The 17,094-nt window shown below is 52.7% G+C and overlaps 6 protein-coding genes across 6 annotated transcripts; 3 read left to right on the forward strand and 3 right to left on the reverse strand.

Annotated features, from left to right (window-relative positions):
- Window positions 1-3,364: 3,364 nt before the first annotated feature.
- RHO25_010924 (uncharacterized protein) lies at window positions 3,365-4,321 on the forward strand (the record flags this gene model as incomplete). The annotated part of the gene is made up of 1 exon (XM_023602197.2): window positions 3,365-4,321. One exon carries the CDS (start codon window positions 3,365-3,367, stop codon window positions 4,319-4,321), a length of 957 nt encoding a protein of 318 aa, XP_023451398.1.
- A 2,522-nt stretch (window positions 4,322-6,843) lies between these two features.
- On the reverse strand, window positions 6,844-8,385 carry RHO25_010925 (uncharacterized protein; the record flags this gene model as incomplete). The annotated part of the gene is made up of 4 exons (XM_023602196.2): window positions 6,844-7,029; window positions 7,088-7,213; window positions 7,269-8,231; window positions 8,278-8,385. The coding sequence occupies 4 exons, from the start codon at window positions 8,383-8,385 to the stop codon at window positions 6,844-6,846; spliced, it is 1,383 nt and encodes a 460-aa protein (XP_023450650.1).
- Window positions 8,386-9,372: 987 nt separating this feature from the next.
- RHO25_010926 (uncharacterized protein) lies at window positions 9,373-11,496 on the forward strand (the record flags this gene model as incomplete). Its single annotated transcript, XM_023602195.1, has 5 exons — window positions 9,373-9,452; window positions 9,512-9,631; window positions 9,694-10,342; window positions 10,401-10,649; window positions 10,702-11,496. 5 exons carry the CDS (start codon window positions 9,373-9,375, stop codon window positions 11,494-11,496), a joined length of 1,893 nt encoding a protein of 630 aa, XP_023450637.1.
- Window positions 11,497-11,959: 463 nt separating this feature from the next.
- On the forward strand, window positions 11,960-13,951 carry RHO25_010927 (uncharacterized protein; the record flags this gene model as incomplete). Its single annotated transcript, XM_023602194.2, has 5 exons — window positions 11,960-11,967; window positions 12,020-12,062; window positions 12,118-12,569; window positions 12,619-12,860; window positions 12,915-13,951. The coding sequence occupies 5 exons, from the start codon at window positions 11,960-11,962 to the stop codon at window positions 13,949-13,951; spliced, it is 1,782 nt and encodes a 593-aa protein (XP_023450639.2).
- Window positions 13,952-13,998: 47 nt separating this feature from the next.
- Window positions 13,999-14,988, reverse strand: RHO25_010928 (uncharacterized protein; the record flags this gene model as incomplete). Its single annotated transcript, XM_023602193.2, has 1 exon — window positions 13,999-14,988. One exon carries the CDS (start codon window positions 14,986-14,988, stop codon window positions 13,999-14,001), a length of 990 nt encoding a protein of 329 aa, XP_023451401.1.
- A 345-nt stretch (window positions 14,989-15,333) lies between these two features.
- On the reverse strand, window positions 15,334-17,084 carry RHO25_010929 (uncharacterized protein; the record flags this gene model as incomplete). Its single annotated transcript, XM_023602192.2, has 4 exons — window positions 15,334-16,400; window positions 16,465-16,675; window positions 16,727-16,873; window positions 16,938-17,084. 4 exons carry the CDS (start codon window positions 17,082-17,084, stop codon window positions 15,334-15,336), a joined length of 1,572 nt encoding a protein of 523 aa, XP_023451402.1.
- Between the last annotated feature and the right edge of the window lie 10 nt (window positions 17,085-17,094).

The following is a 17,094-nucleotide window of genomic DNA, read 5'->3' on the forward strand; positions in this document are numbered from 1 at the left end:
AAAGAGCTTCGCCCATCTCGATGTGCACACCAACGATAGGGAAGCAATGAGAGCGTGACGCACTTACTGTAGCACACAGATTCCTCTGGCAGGCTTCTTTGATCGAGAGTTGTTCCTCTGCTCGATCAGAGGCAATATCATCGGAGATGCAGCATACTTCCCTTCCATACCTTGTGTAGAATTTGCCGCACTTCGTCATCGTCATGCGCAGCTGTGTCTCAATATCATGAGCTGTGATATTCTGCTTGCTGATCGCAAGGTCTGAGAGGTAGGTGGCTTTGTAGAAAATGGTTCGTCAATCGACATCTCTCATCAGTCCAGTAGCATCTGTTCGTGCCCATCAGGAGGTTGTTTGTGCTCACAGCCGCCTGAGACGCTTTGGAACAAAGGGGTCCTGTTTCAAGAGTACCAGGTCCTATCCTTCCCCATGACGACAACATCGGTGCACTATCCAGACTGGTAGCCTGGCAGACATTCCTCGTCGTCGATGCTATTTGGGGAATTCAATGGGACTTGAAGGCGTCGTTGACTCCGGAGAATTCATGCACAACGCTGAAGCGACTGCCGTTCTTGGAATGACCCAGACCTATCGTTCGCAAGGCACCGGATCTGAGTGAAGATGCTCGTCAGCCATGCGGTGCACTGCGACATGGTAAGCATGAAACCGTACCAAACAGCGAGGCAAACGGTCGACAACAGCACGATTGACGGCGTGGTGTCTCACCCACTCCCTACATGCAAGCCTTTTCCTCTCCTGCAGGACGGCGCCGAATGCCCCGAGGGGATGCAGAAGCGAAAACTCTACTCATGCTCGAACTCTGCTGGTAGCTTGTCGAAGAGAGCTCGCAGCCAAACGCGAGGCGCAGGATGCGTCTGCATGATGCAGCCAGCTCGTCAGCCAATCCTCAGTTCTTCCGATGGTGGCTCTGTTCACGGTCGCACACAGGCACAGAGGTCACGAAAATCTTTCTTGTTTTCGCAGGACATAAGGATACTTGCATACTACGTTCGCCGAATTGCTTGACCTTATTCCACCAGTCGTGAGCGAGATAGCCTGGTTGAGTGAGCTGAGCTCACAAGCAGCTGCCTATCGCAGACATGCGAAGCTTGGGTGTTCTTGGGTTGCTGCTGTTGCTGGAAGGTTACAGCAGGAAGCAGGCTGGGCGATGCAAGCAAGAGCGCGAGATGCGATCGCATGATGGGCGACATGCGACGAGCGAAATCCATCGACAGCCGCAACTCAATGCGTCGCGCATTGGATGTCAGAGTTGGCGTGAAGAAGTGCAGTGATGTCAGGCAAAAGCATGCTGAACATGTGAAGTCGAATCTCAGATCTATTGTTGTCGATGAGGCAGCTCGTAACTTTGAAAACGAGGTGCCGGATCTATTCGCGGCACGAAGATCGCTGGTGGGGCGGGCCCAGTGAGCGATTGCTTACATGAGATTTTGCGACGTCGTCCAATGCGGTGGCACTGCCACGACACGGATGCCTCATCGAGCCACGGCCGCGAGCGAATCGAGCACGACAGCAGGATGCAGCGCGCGAGTTGAGGCTTCATGCATGACCAGAGTCGGCTTCCGACGGAGCAGAAGGAACGCTGCAGTTTCCGACCGCGCAGTGCGTCTGATGATGCAGTAGAGTTTTCTTCTGCCGGAGTTTTCAGACGCGCTGTTGGAGGTACTGCACACAAGTAATGCGCCGAGAAAGGTGCAGCGAAACAGCTTTGTTTTCCAGACGAAGCTCTCGCGCGGCAGGCAGCGACGGAGGAACTTCTCATCGTGACCTTCCCAGCTTGCGCAAATAGTCCGGCGAGCAGCCTGTTGCAGCGAGAGTACTGCCGATCCACGTCCGCACGTGCAGGCACACGTACCACGTGCGGTGAGCAGTGGTCGGCTTCAGGTGGAGTGACGGTTGCACTCGTATCGCGACTTGACCATCTTCGCGGTCTGGCATCGGGGCGAGATGTCGACGTCGAGGACAGTCGCCAGACATGGCCAGACATCGTCTCATGTATTTGTGACATCCGTCCACATGGCCGCCTTGGTTGGAGTTGGCTGGTGACGCTGCCTGCTTGTTGCCAGACGACATGCCACTTCGGTGCGCTTCGCCGCATGCTGTTGCTGCCGTCAGGTTACGTGCGGGAGCGGCAAGCGATGGTGAATCCGCCATGAGCGCCTTCGCCCGCGCAGAGCAGCGTGTGGCTCAGGTCTCGCCTCGACGTGTTTCATGGTCGCCGATGAGACAGCGCACGCCTCACGCAATCTGCAGCACGAGAAGGAGGCAGCCCGCACCGGCCGCGAGTAGAGTGCCCGCCCAATATTGTTTGATTGAGGGCAATATTGAAGGCGACGGAGGACCGTCGGCAGCAGTGATTGCTTCTTGCTGCCGCGAGCTCGAGCGGTCCTGCTCTGCCGGGCTGCTGCTGGCCCCCCGTCACGCACAGGGCAGGAGCGTCCTGGCAGTAGAGCGACGCTAGCGGATCGCCCTAGTTAAGCCAACAGGGAAGGGCAGTGGGGTGGAGCTTATCGCTATCAGACTTCGGAGGGCAGGGTGCTGCACGCCTACGCTCCTCGATTCGCGCACTATTTTCCCTAGGGACGGAGAGCTGCTTTTCTGTCAGAAACATCGCCCAGCGAGCCGTCGTCCGTAGCTCGCGTCCGGCGCACCGAGGGAGTGAGGCCAATGCGCCGGTCGCCAAGTGCCTGCAGAGCTCATCTATACACGCCCTCCCGCCCTCGTGCAGCTTTTCAACGCACCACCGGTGTCCGAACCACACTCACCACCACGAGCCCGACGACGGCGAATCGCTGAGATTGCCTGCCGTGTAACACCACTCACGAACTGACCCAAGCGGAGTGCCGCGCTTCCACTCCACCTGCAGCATTCCTGCGGCTGACATTTCTCGTCGACACGCCTTGTGCTACGCCGCCGAGCCATTCATCGGCCACGGCACCTCTGTCAGCCCGGACGTGCTGAATGAAGGCGCGTTGCGGCGACGCGGTTTGAGCACTGGCACGAACACTTCTCCCAGGACGCTCCCAACACCTGCGACACGTCTCCAACACCTTCCTCAATTGCAAGCACAGCGGGATCGAGTTACCGCACGAAACACCTCGATCACTAGAGCCTGCTTCCGAACAGCTCCAGAGCCGGACACCGACTCAGGCACTGCGGTCATCCCAGCACCAGCCCTGCAGCCTCACCCCAGACCCAGCTGGGTCCCTGATATCGAGGCCTGCAGCGTCATTATCGCGTGTCCACCCTGGTCTCACTTTACTTGACACTTGCCCATCAGTAGTCTCGATCCTCCCAGACGACCAGTAGTTCCGGCGACTGCTCCTTCAACAACCCCAACCATCCAACATGGCGAGTGCAGCGAGAATCCGCCGTATGGACGACTTCATCATCAACCCGACCATGTCTGCCGATGCTCACATCGAGGCCTCCGACATGGCCTGGGCCAAAAGTCAATTGGTCATGCCCGGCAACAATAAAGGCAAACAGCCAATGTCCGAGCCTCACGAATCCTTCGATTTCTGGCCCACATACACCTCCGATGAAGAGGAAGCCTCACCTGTGGACGACGACTCTGCAAGCGAATACTCAGTGTGTAGCGAGATCTCCGTCGCTGAGGTCTTCGAAGTGCAGCATCTCAGATGTGCGCAACTGGTCTTGCTTCAAAACGCCGGAAAAGCCAGGATGATTGAGATGTCGAAAGCTGCCCGCTCCCCGCGAAGCAGTCTCTCCTCCAGATCATCGAAGGCGAAGAGCATCGATATTCCAAGGCCAAATCTCTCACTTCGCATGCCTCTGAACACTCGAACCAGCCAGGACAGCACCGGCTCATCGAGTCGAAATGCCTCTCTGTCATCGACAACGCCAGAATCGCCGTTGTCAACCGCACCAAGCTCGGTGTACGACGAGATGGAGGATGAGGTAATCGCGAAACGGAAACAGAACCGGGTGTCACACATCGACCTCATGCATGCCGTACGCGATTTGCCTCAGACTCCAATCACACCCATCTCACCCGCACCACTTCCAGTAGCCAGGAAACTGTCGACCAACGCCCCATCGACCAAGTCAGTACGGAGGAAACGCAACTTCGCTTCCGGCTTCGCATCAAAGTTCGGTCGAAGAGATCCTTCAGAAGACACCATGGAGAGTGTGCTGGACCGCGTCGCAAGAGCCGAAGGCGGGCTCACACTGCAACGGCAAGGAGCACAACATCGCTACTCCGGCGGCCGGCCCAAACTCGTGGCACGAGCCGCGAACGAACGCGCACCTCCGATTGTGTTACCTCCGTTTCCGGGAGAGTAACAATGTACGACCACGGAATCGTGCGGCCATGCAGTCATGTTGGCTTTGCAGCAACGAGACGCGTGTTCGTTTAGCGCGGCAAATCGCGCCTCTCATCAGCACTACTGCAGCAGAAAAAGCGGACCTCTTCCGCTGCTGCCAGCAGTACCACCATCTCGCACTCCGAAGATGGCACATCATATTATTATTGTTTACATGCATTTGCAGGCGAGGAGTCGGGGCGTTGTACCATACTATTTCCGACTCGACCACTTTCGCTTTATTATTGTTTGCTTGCGCGGAGTAATGACTCTCTCAGATACCCATGGCAGGACGAGCCCGGAGTTTCTTCATGGAAAAAGGTTATTCAAAACAAGGGAAGATATACCGCGATCCCAGTCGGATGTTCACGACGCTACGCTCGCTGTTTGAGAATTTTGGAAGAAGAATGTCGACTGCAGAATGAGAAGATGATGAAGAGAATGTGTATCAATAGAGGAACTGCAGAGTCGCATCTCACCTTAACGACGATATGAAATATCTACGATCATCATCATCATACTTCTTTTTTCTCACTATTGATGTGCTGCTTCGTGCTGTGTTCGATCTTGCTACGCTGTATCGCACCTGCCGCCAAAACCACAACTCCTTCCACCACATCCTCCTTCACGCAATGCCAACTACAAAACCCATGCCCACACATGATCGACACTCCTTCATACAGTATTGCAAGCCCCATTTTCTTCAGGAATCATGTCCACTTCTCCTCCACTCTCCACTTTATCCGGCATTGAAATTCGGACCCCACCTGAACATCAACCTCAAAAGGTACTGTATTACCCGCCAAACGCCCGACCGGTCATTCCTACCGACCACGATCCGGTCCAAACTGGCCGAGATTTCGAGCTGCCCTTACCGTCGAGACCCGCATGTGATGTGACAGAAAATCTGCGACCACAAACAGGAAAGAACCTTGTAAGCTTGTCTAAATTCCTTTGAACTTCTTTTGGAAGTACGAAAGTGTGAAATCTGGGGTATCCTTTCCCTTTCCATTTGCACTTCGCGCTAGCTTACACTACGGCCATTCTGCACAGCTTGCCGATGCCGAAGTTCTTACATGTCTGACGCAATCTTCGTAGTGTCGGAAGGGGGCGGGTGAGATTCGGTGCAGCACTCTCGTAGATCTACAAATTTCTCGAGTCATGACTGGTGTTGCTATGTAAGATTTGCTGATGGTGAGTGTAAGCGCTAAGGTATGTGAGGACTAGTTTTGGGGTGGGAATTGATGGGATGCTGGGATGGGTTTGTTTAGATGTAACGCGATGGGGGAAAGTAGAAGAGGGTTGATTTTCGGAGACGAGAGTAGACGAGACTTGGCGATAAGAGGTGAGACCTTTTTGTGTGAGATGAGTGAGGGATGTATGTTGTGCAGGTTGACGATGGTGGACTGGGCGGCAGGGATGGTGAGGACATTGATGGTGATGGAGTCTGAGGGTTGTACAGTACAATATTGTTCTGTCAGCAGTCATCAGTCATGACTTGTGGTTGTGCTGGTTGTAGGATATCGTGCTGCGGAATCAGCGGATTACTGGTTGTGTGGAGGAACCATGGAGTGACAGGGAAGGTGGTGTGATAGCTGCTGCTGCTACAGCAGAAGATCCTAGATTGGGGTGATCGTTATTACGGTGTTTGTGAAGAGTGCTCAATTAGTCTTGAATAGCTCATGGAGTTCGCTGGGACTATGAGCATGTGCGTCAAGGCATACGCATGATTGGGCAAATCCAAGACTGCATCGACTCTCTGCTAGTAGCCCTGGAACCCGATGCTCATCAGAGCGACCGGCAATCTTCGACGCAAGAATCCGGTCTACTGTGCGACCTTTAGCAACACACAATTGCCGACGCATAAGCTGACCACCCTCAACACTTGGATGTACATTGTACCTGTCGTACCTGCTAATGCCGCCATGTACCTACTACTTACCTGCTTCGGAACACCATGGAACAACTCTCAAATGGACCGACTGGATCCGGATGAGGAAAACAAGCTAGCCAAGCTCATAGATGCGATGTCAGATGAGTGAATCGTGAAAGGGTATCCTAGTTTCCTGCCCTGGCTGAATTTTTGCGCCTCACTTTCGGGCAGTTCTCGTTCCTCCACGTTTGCACGGGAGATTTTTGGTTGCGGAGAAGAGGAAGTGGTATCGTCATCTATTACTTAGATCTTCCCGAGTCAGGTGTGGATTGATGTCGTGCATGACTCTGGGATGGGGGTTTTGCCGAGATGAAGTCTTTGGGGTTAGTTGCTGGGCAATGTGTCTCCGCGGGCATGTTTCGCGCATTCGGCAGCAAGATCTCTGCACCAGCACTTGTAGTCTTGGACAATGATATTTCTGTGGGGTAAGTGCCCATCATGTGCCGGAAACTCGGTACGACGCTTCGTTATTTGCAGAGACTTATGCTGTGCTGGAAGCAGTCTTGCCATGCGGATCTTGAGGGAAGAAATCGCGTGTGGCTAGCCGGGCGGGCGACTAGAATGCTGTTCTACTTCTCATCAACTCTCTTGATCGTCACCTTCACAGTCGGCTTTGTGAAGAAGCCGCTCCTGCACTCCAAACCCGTGTCCTGTGCTGGCGTGAAGTCGAACTTGCGAATGATTGTGGGCAGTAATTTCGACATCTCGAGCATGGAAATGTGTCTACCGATGCAGGTCCTTGCACCGCCTCCGAACTGTTGTTAATCCGGTCAGTCGAGGGAATAAAATAGCAGTAGGAGGAGTGTAACTCACAGCTAAGAAAGATTTGTCGATCGTGGAAGTGTCTCCGAACCATCGCTCAGGCTTGAACTCGAGAACATCGTCGCCCCAAATATCCGGTATGTGATAGATCACCCAAGGATTGACGCCTACATGTGTCTGTTCAACATTGTCAGCAATCAGAGTATGGTGCGATCGATAGTCGTTGACGAACTCCTGCTGGAAAGTATTTCCCTGCTATTGTCGCTCCTCCTTCGGGCACCACTCGATAGAGTGTGCTTCCGACTGGCGAGTGCAGACGAAGTGCTTCTTGCATGCACGCTTGCAGGTAAGTGAGCTTTTGGCCTTGAGCGAAGGTGACCGGATCAGATAGATTGCCTGCTTCAGCCGCCTCTTCCAAATCCGCGCGGAGCTTCTCCAAGCACCTGGTATTCTGTGCGAGAAACCATATCGTGGCGCTCAAGGCAGTCGCAGTCGTGTCAGAGCCTGCGCCGAAATTCTGAGCTACAATCTCTTGCATCGAATACCTGCTCATCTTGCCTGCGCCGATAGACTTGATGCATTTGCCCATCATGTCTTCTCGATCGGTCGGGTCAGCTTTCCCTTCGAACCTGGCTTTCACCTCTCTGCCGATGACCTTGTACAAGGTGGAAAGTGGATGGATGCTAGGAATGTACTTCATGACCAGCCTCCAGAGCACATGTAATTCAGGGATCAGACCGACTCGCCCACCCCAGCGATTATTTAGCCAGTCCACTGTGTGCAGAAGATGGTCTTTGTCGTAGCCACATTCGATCAGCCCGAACGAGCGACCGAACGTGAATTCGCCAATGACATCGAAAGCGTACAGCTGCATCCAGGTGAAAAGGTCAAATGGTTTGCCTTCTTCGGCCAGTCGATCCAAAGTCTGCACGAAACGCTCATTGGTCTGGTCAACGAAGGGCTCGTAGGAGAGTAGAGTAGAATTTGCGTAGAAATTGGCTTGAATTCTTCGTTTTTGCGCGTGTTTCTTGATGTCCATCTCAGAGAAGACATCTCTGTCATGAGCGTTCGTGCCTCCAAAAGAGGAGTAGAAGTCAGATTTCGCGAACTTGGAGCCAGCGCCGTATATTAATTGGACCGCCGCGGGATCTGTGATGCTATACCGATTGGGTGCTACGCGGACAATGTTGCCTGCCTACCATCAGCGGATTTCTACACAAAGTATAGCCTTCACAGCTGACCATGCTTCCGATGGAGGTTCTGGAGTACAACTTCGGAATCTTCCCGCCAGGCCGCATGGTAAAATTCCTAGAGACGAGTGAAACGGGCAAAAAATGGACCAGGGACATCTCTCAGGGTACTTGAATAGGCTTTCAGTAGTGAGATCAATCCATACAACACAGCGACTGCTGCTAATGGGACAAAAGAGGAAAAGAGCATGATACTTTCTCAGAGACGTGTCTCAATAATGCCTACCATGTCTTCGCACAAGGCTGCTGTGTTATACCAGCCATAACGATGGCAATGGCAATGCTTCCGAGGTCGACTGCCTTTCGGGCGATGAGCCCCAGAGCAGTGTGGGCTCAGGACGCCACACTCTCAGCTTGTCCTCGGATGTGAAGAAGACGAATGCCATGACAGAGACGGTGTTGTGAATGTGAAGTCAGTGACGCGACGAGAATTCCGACGCATTCCGGATATAAATAGAAAATCGGCTCGGCATGTCTTGGCAGCATTCGGCGCGGGAACTTCACGTATCCTTCGGCACATCGCACCTCCTCGTCCGGATGCAAACGTTCGAGGACGTACACGACCTTGGAAGGTTGTCGTCGTCTTCACTTGCCGATGGTCGCGTAAGTTCCCCGTGGGGACGACTAGGCGCTGACTTCTGCCCCCCCGAGTGGCTGCAGACCGCTGCACCTTATTGATCTACCGGAGCCTCGTGGACATCGCAGGTGGTCGGGACTCTAGCTCGCAACTCTTCTCCAGAGCACAGATGGTCGCCATTCAGCATCGGGCCAGTGATACTCGTCTGCGTCGTCGTATTCTGCGGGAACTTTGAGGGAAGGTCTGTCGCCGTTCTGAGCAGCCAGGATTGGACACTGCCCTCAACAAACATCATGGAACTCTGCTTCTTGAGGCTGCCGCCAAAACCATGATGGCAAAAGCGTCGACCGGGTCCAGAACACGGCAGACAACGAGAGGGTGTGGAGGCAGGGAAAGGCCGGCCACCCCGCATTAGACCAAAGCCTCCTCCACAGCAAACCCTAATGCGCCCTTCTTGTAGCCAGTGTACGCTATGATCGCTATCCCATCAACCTGCATTCCGGGCCAACATGAGCGACCGAAGACAAGAACATGATGGAAGTGGCAGAGTCCGCAAATACAAGCGCGACGTGTACACTCCACGAGCATGGTATGTTGCCTCGAGCAACGTTCCCGTGCCCTGGCTGATGAAAGCTTTGTACCCTACAGCGATAGCTGCAAGGCAAGAAAGATCAAATGCAGCGGCAATACTCCTTGCAGTCGCTGTGTCGATGCGAACACGGCCTGCACTTATGCAGTGAGACAGAAGCGCTCTACACCTGCGAACAAGTCAGTCGAGCGCGCCAACAACTTGCTAGCCTCAAATCGCTAACAGAATGGTGGTCTTGTAGGCCTTCTCGCAATCGCCTGGACGAACTGGAAAAGTTTGTGCAGCTGGTTCAGGGTGGCTTAACAGCAGTCGCCAGTTGCGCCAGCCCACTACCGGCCTCTAATCGAGCTCTGAATGGTCGTCGCGTTTCCTCAAATCGCCCTCGGCCATGTCCTTCCAGCTTCGAGAACATTCTTGGCTGGGCACAATCGTCACTGACGAGTGCTGGCATCGCTCCTGGAAGTGACGAAGAGGTGCTCTCGGTATCAACACCCGCACAAGAAGACCTCGAAGGTGGTTCATATCCCGAATGGTCGCATGCAGTCCGAGCGATCATTTCTTTGCCTCAAACCACGACTCAGGCACTGCTGGATCTGGTTGCCTCGGATGTCATATGCATGTACCCTTGTGTGAGCATCCCCGAGATCTCACTGAATCTGTTGACCTTGTATCACACAGCTTCTGCTCCTCCACGTCAAGACGACGAGGCTCCTCTGAGCCTCATGGATGTAGAGATCATCAAAGCATGCCTGCTAGTGGGTGCATGTGCTAGACAGTCAGACGACGATGGACTCGTAGCTTTGCTGGAGTCCAGTATACAATGGAGTGTCGAGACGGTCTTTGGTCAGGATGCTGTGAGCGTCGAAGATCTGGTGATGACCTGTCTCCTTGTAAGTCTTGCTCAAGCTTGTATCTTGTGTGATCAAAGAATGCTGAAGACTCGAGCAGAGTATATCTTACACCCAACGCGATCAAAGGCAGAAGGCATGGCGAATGGCAGGATGTGGTGCTAGAACTGCTCTGGAGCTATCAATTGATCTGGAGTCGTCAGTGGACCCAGAGGACGAAACCAACGCTGACAAACAACGCAAGATGCTGTTTTGCTGCATTTCGAACCTGGACTCCCGCAGCAGTCTAATGGTTGGGTTGCCACGCATCCTGCAGGATCAGATCAAGCAGCAGCATTTGAATGCATTGGTAAGTTTGCGAAGTCACTCCGGCACTATTCCTACTAAGCGCAAATCAACAGGATCCTACTTGCCATCTTCGCGCCATGCACGAAATGGATCGCATTGCCGACGAGATCCTGGTGTTAGTCAGGGAAGCCCGCGTCGTTGGAGAGATATCGTCCGACAAATATAGCTATCTGGATTTCCGCCTCAAGAACATCGAATCTCTATACGGCATCGGATCTGGCCAATCGCATCCGCTGACATCTGTGCAATCATGTTGTCGAATCTTTGTCAACCTGCGAGCTAATCACCTCCGCTTCCTGGTCCGTCGAGGATGCCTGAGTTCAGCTCAAGTGGCTGCGTCCAGGCGCGACTCTGTGGAGGCCCTCATGGCGGCGAACGAGCAGAACGTCTGGTTGTGTCAAAAGACGAAAGAAAATGGGCCGATCCCGACATCACTACAGTCCACTTTCCATCATTTTTTGATGGCAGCGATCTCGAGCATGTTTCTTGCTATGACCTACGACCCGACAACCTACCGAGTACAATGCCAACGCCCTTTCAACGTCGGCTTGGAAATCCTAGAGGCTCTTCCACACAAGCTACGAGGCACAGATGCGCGGCATCGCTATTCCATGGCAAATTTTAGACGACTTGCCGCTAAAGCGAACCTCTGTGCACCGATCAAAGCGTCGACAGTGAGCAACTCAGAGGTTCTTGCCACACCAATATCGCCTGTTTCAGCTTTGCAAGCTCCTTCTGCGATTGACAAGGCTTCCGATTCAGATTGGATGGCACTTGATTTCAATCAGCTTTTTGGACCTGTCATGTCGGATGTTAATTGGGCTTGTCTAGAGCAGAATTGGTCATAACCATTTGCCTCGTCTCTCGAGCTTCAGAGATGTGCAACGATATTGATCGAGAGCTATGCGGTTTGCAGACATTACCACAGCTCATGTACAATAAATTGAAATGGTTCAGAAAAAAATGTCTGAATCCGTTGTGCGGGCGAGGAGATCTGGATGGACCGTAGTGTCTTTCCTGATATATCCATTACCTCGCTCGTTGCTGCATACCGACCTCACGAAGCCGAACAATGTTGCCTGTGTCGAAGACAACTACATCAGGCGATTCCGCGGAACATTGGCACAGGGTCCGATATAGGCAGTCAGACCGGCAGTTTTGGCCGGCATCAAGTACCGTTGCTCTGGAACCCCGGTCGCTCGATCATGCAACCGAGAAGCGGAACAAATACCACTCGGTCGCTGCAGACTGATATACAGTATAGCTAATCGACAACTATTCAACTTTTGAAGGTCTTTATCGTCCAACGTTATGGCTACGTATGAAACCACCTGTCGTGTGCTGTAATCATGCATGCTAATGGAATTATAGAGAATACTCGGCTTCGTTCGCCTTTTTCGAAGCACTATGGGATGTAAGCAACATGTCGAGGTTTCTCATTTTAGACGAATTAATGACGATGCCACCAGGCCGGCGTTCGTTACTGCTTCGTCAATCTTGGCTCAGACCATCCCGCCATGATGGAGGCGATGGTGAAAGGGCAACAAGAAAGACGGGACAAATTCCCCAAATTTATTACCTGTCCAAGTGAGATGGTCGCACTTTCGATTGCAGACGGCTATGCTCGAGTGACTGGTGTGCCGCAAGCAGTCATTGTCCACGTCGATGTTGGCACTCAAGCACTGGGATGTGCTGTCCACAATGCCAGCGTTGGACGAACTCCGGTGCTCATATTTGCTGGCCTCTCGCCTTGCACTCAAGAAGGAGAGTATCGTGGAAGTCGAACTGAATTTATCCACTGGCTCCAGGATGTGCCGGATCAGAAAGCGATTGTTGGGCAGTACTGTCGATATTCAGCTGAGCTCAAGAAAGGCAGAAACGTCAAGCAGATGGTCAATCGAGCTTTGAGTTTTGCCACAAGGTACGTGTTTTCTTATTCCTTTTGCGAAATTGATGTTGATCTTCAACAGTGAGCCGCAAGGCCCGGTATACCTGCAAGGCACTCGAGAGGTCATGGAAGAAGTAATCGAACCATATGAGATCAAGCAGAAGTTCTGGAAACCCGCTGAGCTCGGCGGGCTCAATTCTGAACAGCTTGGTTTCGTTGTGACGACTCTGATCGATGCTGAGCAACCTTTGGTCGTTACTGGTTACAGCGGAAGAGATGCTAAAACTGTTCCTCTGCTCGTCAAGCTTGCCGATATCTTTCCAGGTATGTGAAAAATTCACGTCTTACATCTCGCTCAGCGTGACTGATAGTGTCCAGGTCTACGAGTCCTTGATACAGGAGGCTCGAGCATGTGCTTTCCATCTGATCACCCAGGTTGGCTCAGCGTACGTTATGGTTCCCACGAAGCAATTGGAACGGCGGATGTGATTCTGGTCCTCGATTGCGATGTGCCGTGGATCAACACGCGATGCAAGCCATCAGAGACGGCCACAATCATCCACTTGGATCTCGATCCGCTCAAACAGCAAATGCCGCTGTTTTATATCGACGCTGTCTTGCGTTGCCGTGTCAGTGTTGCAGCTGCTGTGCGACAAATTGTTCAAGCAGTGGAAACAGACAAGGACATCGCCCAGCGAATCTCAGGCAAGCAGTACCAATACCAGCAGCGAAGGTCAGATCTGGAGAAATCCCATGCAGCTCTCCTCCAAAGCATTGCCTCAGTGGCTGTGCCCAACTCAGATGGGTCTTTCGGTGCTCCTTATCTCCTCGCTGAGGTCCGCAAGCACTGTCCACCTGAGACGATCTGGGCAGTGGAGGCTGTTACCAATACTTTCCACGTCGCAGATCAGATACAACCTACCCGACCTGGAAGCTGGTTCAATTGTGGCTCAGGAGGCCTCGGATGGTCCGGAGGTGCAGCACTTGGAATCAAGCTGGCCTCAGACGCGTTGCAAGGCGGTGCAGGAAAAGGCAGCTTTGTGTGCCAAATAGTGGGAGATGGCTGTTTCATGTTCTCTATGCCATCGAGCGTTTACTGGATCGCGCAAAGATATGGGATACCCGTGCTGACGATTTTACTGAACAATGATGGGTGGAATGCTCCGCGGCAGAGTATGCTCTTGGTCCATCCGGATGGCCTGGGGTCGAAGGTGGATAATCAAGAGCTGAACATATCGTTCTCGCCCAACCCGGACTATTGTACAATCGCCAAAGGAGGATCGAGAGGGACATGTTGGGCAGAGCAGGTTAGTACTGTCGAACAGTTGGCCGCCAAGCTACCAGAAGCTATTGCCGCAGTACAAGGAGGCGTTTCTGCGTTGCTGGATGCTCGAATAGTTTCTCAGAAATTGTGAGATCAGCTTTATACAGCTCTATTAGACACGAGATGTTTGAAGGGGTTTCAATTCTCCGCGATCCACTCCGCAACCTTACGTCCCCATTCCTCTTCTTCTGAAATTCCGGTCGCCAGAGCTAGAGGCGGAGAAATGTGGTTATGCCCTTTGATACTGGCAATGTCCAAGCGTGCCTTGTTCCCAAAATTTGCCTGTAATCTCTCCTTCCATTCCGTGATAAAGTTGTCCCTAGATGAGTGGAATTCTTGCGAGTCGAGTTCTGCTGTAAGCAGAAAAGTCGGTACACCAGCTTCAATAAATTCGGGCATCTGGCCTGATACATCGAGTGAGCGAAGTAAACCCACTGGGCTTTTCTTCGCCAGAGCATCGGGCTCGGGTCCAAAGTAGGAGCCTATGATACTAGCCAAATGCGGTGGAAACTGGAAGGGAACACTTAGAAAAATGATGCCTCTCAGATTTGGTTGACCTGCACCACCTGCTGTGAGCTTCTGACGAGTGGCTTTGAAGTCAGGATGCAGGAGGAAAGTGGCAGTGTGTGCACCACCTGCTGAATTGCCGACGATGTAAATCTCAATGTCAGAGCCTACTGGAGCACCAAGTTTGTCTTCATTCAGGGCGATCCAGTCGAGTGTCTTCTCCAGATCTTCGCCTCCACTTGGGAACTTGGGTTCGCCAGCGTCGTTGATCCGTCGGTAATCTGGCACGACGACGCTGAAGCCGTAATTGTTGGCAAAGAAAGCTCCGACATTGGCATAAGCTAGTTTGTTGAAGGCTGGGAGAGGGAGGATGCGATCTCCTTGGATGAAACCTCCTCCATAGACAAAGACCAGCACTTTGTGTTTGGATTTCTCGGGAGACGAATTCGGCGACGTGTAGAGATCGAGTTTCTGTCGCTCATGGCTACCATATGAGTACGTTTGAGCGGGAGTTGACGTAATAGCTGCGGCGTTGGCATTGAGAAGGGGCGCGTAAATGTTCCATGTTGGTAGTACAACGCCTGGAAGATCTTGAGTGGCGAGAACCTTGATTTGTTCCATGACGGGCGTAACAGATCCAACAGATGGGGGTGTCTGTTAAACAGTAGAACGACTGAACATTTTATATCAGTAGTTGTTGGATGCTTCTAAATTTGCTCGGAAGCATCGGAAATAGTCCATTATGTCGTGGGTGTTGCTATGCAGACAATCGCAGCTTGCGTGCTCGAACGACAGGCCATCCTGGAAGGAAGATCGCTGTGCCTGTTGCGCGAGAGAACTATCTATTCAGTGACAAAAAGAGGTCGGGATCACTTTGCGGTATGTACGGAGTTTTGAAAGGAACAGCACCCGAACTGCCGGTTCTCGGCGTCCGGAGCTTCCAATTCTCCGACCACTTCTCCGTTCTCACTCATCCCGACCAAACACTTGAACTTCCTCCTTATACATAGTATCAACCAAGTTGAACGATCGCACCCACGGCCCGAAATTCACAATGAACAAAACGACTCCACCAGCAGCCACCTGAAGGAAGGCCTGCGTGCCAAATACCCATCTGGGACCGACCGCGTTGCCCCATGGAGTGAGGAAGAAGATGGAGGAGAAGCCGAGCACCAGACGATAGCAAGAGACTGCAATAGCCACCTCGTTGGCCACGTGCGAGCCAAGGGCCTCGACCAGATAGTTGCTGACAATTCCGAGTCCTGCGGCGCCACTGAACTGGCTTATTGCGACACACACAGCCAGCGACATGTAATGCCACTGCTCTTGCAGACCTGCACCGAACAAGCCGAGGCCGATGGGATAGATGATCATGATGGGCCAGATCGCGTGTAGGCGTAACTCTGGATGCCATACACCGTTGTAGAAGCGCCTGCAGATGATCAATGGCAGGCGGTCATATATTGCCGCAGCATAGAGCTGCGAAGCAATTACGCCAATCCAATTGCAGAACATGAATGTTGCGACACCTTTGGCCGTGAAGCTATATCCACCAGCAATCTCTGGCGTCATCAGGTAAATCGCGATAAATGTTTGGATTGCCAGGACCCAGCCCATCGTGACAGCAACGACGAAGCCTCCTAGGACCATGATTGGGCTGAATGTCGCAAGCAGAGGTCGCAAGGCCGCTTTCTTCTCCTCCGCTGGCGTCAGATACGGCGAAACATGGAATCCTCTAATGTTAAAATATAGTCCTTGGCGTTTCGCCCACCATCCTCGGGGCTGATCTGGCCATTGGGGTCCTCCTTCACGATGCCAGCCAGTCTCTTCGACGAACAGAAACACCAGAATGGCACAGACCGCATGGAGACCGACTTGATACCAGAACTGAATTGTCCAGCTGGCGAAGTACACAATATACCCTGAGAAGGATGGCGCGGCTGCTATACCGAACATAATCATGCCGTAGTACACGCCAATGACTTTGCCACGATCATGAAGGAAGAAGATTTCGCAGAGAAATTGCGGTCCCACTATGATAAAAGAGCTTGTCAACTCGTCGAGTCTGGTCGAGCAAGATGCGGGAGTAGTACTCACGAATACTGACGGACGCTCCCATTATACCTGCAAAAAGCCTAGAAGCCATGAAGGCTCCATAGTCTCCGCTACCTGTCATCGCCACCGACCAGATGTTCATCGCCATCGTCCCGATAACTCCCCAGAACAGCAGCCAGCATTTGCCAAATCGAGTGGATAGTGGGAACAAGAGGTACGCCCCGAATGCTAGGCCGATCATGCAGACGGCGATCTATGGGCTCAGATCAGCACAATGTCGCTTGAGCGACACCAGAAGACCCACACTATAAGTCAGTTTTACCACTGACTGCCGGTAGAGCGTTGCCTGTGGCGCGTAACCTGAGATATTGGTGACCGATTGCATCGCCGTGGCGAATCCGGACATCATTATCGCCATGGTCAGCGCGGTCTTCTTTCCTGAGCTCCAACTCTGTAAGGACACGGATTCCATCATTAGCCAAGAGCGACCCAGCCCTCACACGGCTACAACGTACGAGAGGATCCCGTGGATCGTCGCTCGGCTGCGGAATCAGCGCAATGCCCTGCTTGTTGAATTTGACATTCTTTTCTTTCCCGGAAGTACTTGGACTGCGCGATGCCGCACGTTCGACATGGTCGCTCTCAGTGATCTTCTCCGCCATGCCGATCAAG

The sequence above is a fragment of the Cercospora beticola genome, chromosome 7 (genome assembly GCF_033473495.1).
Source record: "Cercospora beticola chromosome 7, complete sequence".
NCBI lineage: Eukaryota > Fungi > Ascomycota > Dothideomycetes > Mycosphaerellales > Mycosphaerellaceae > Cercospora > Cercospora beticola.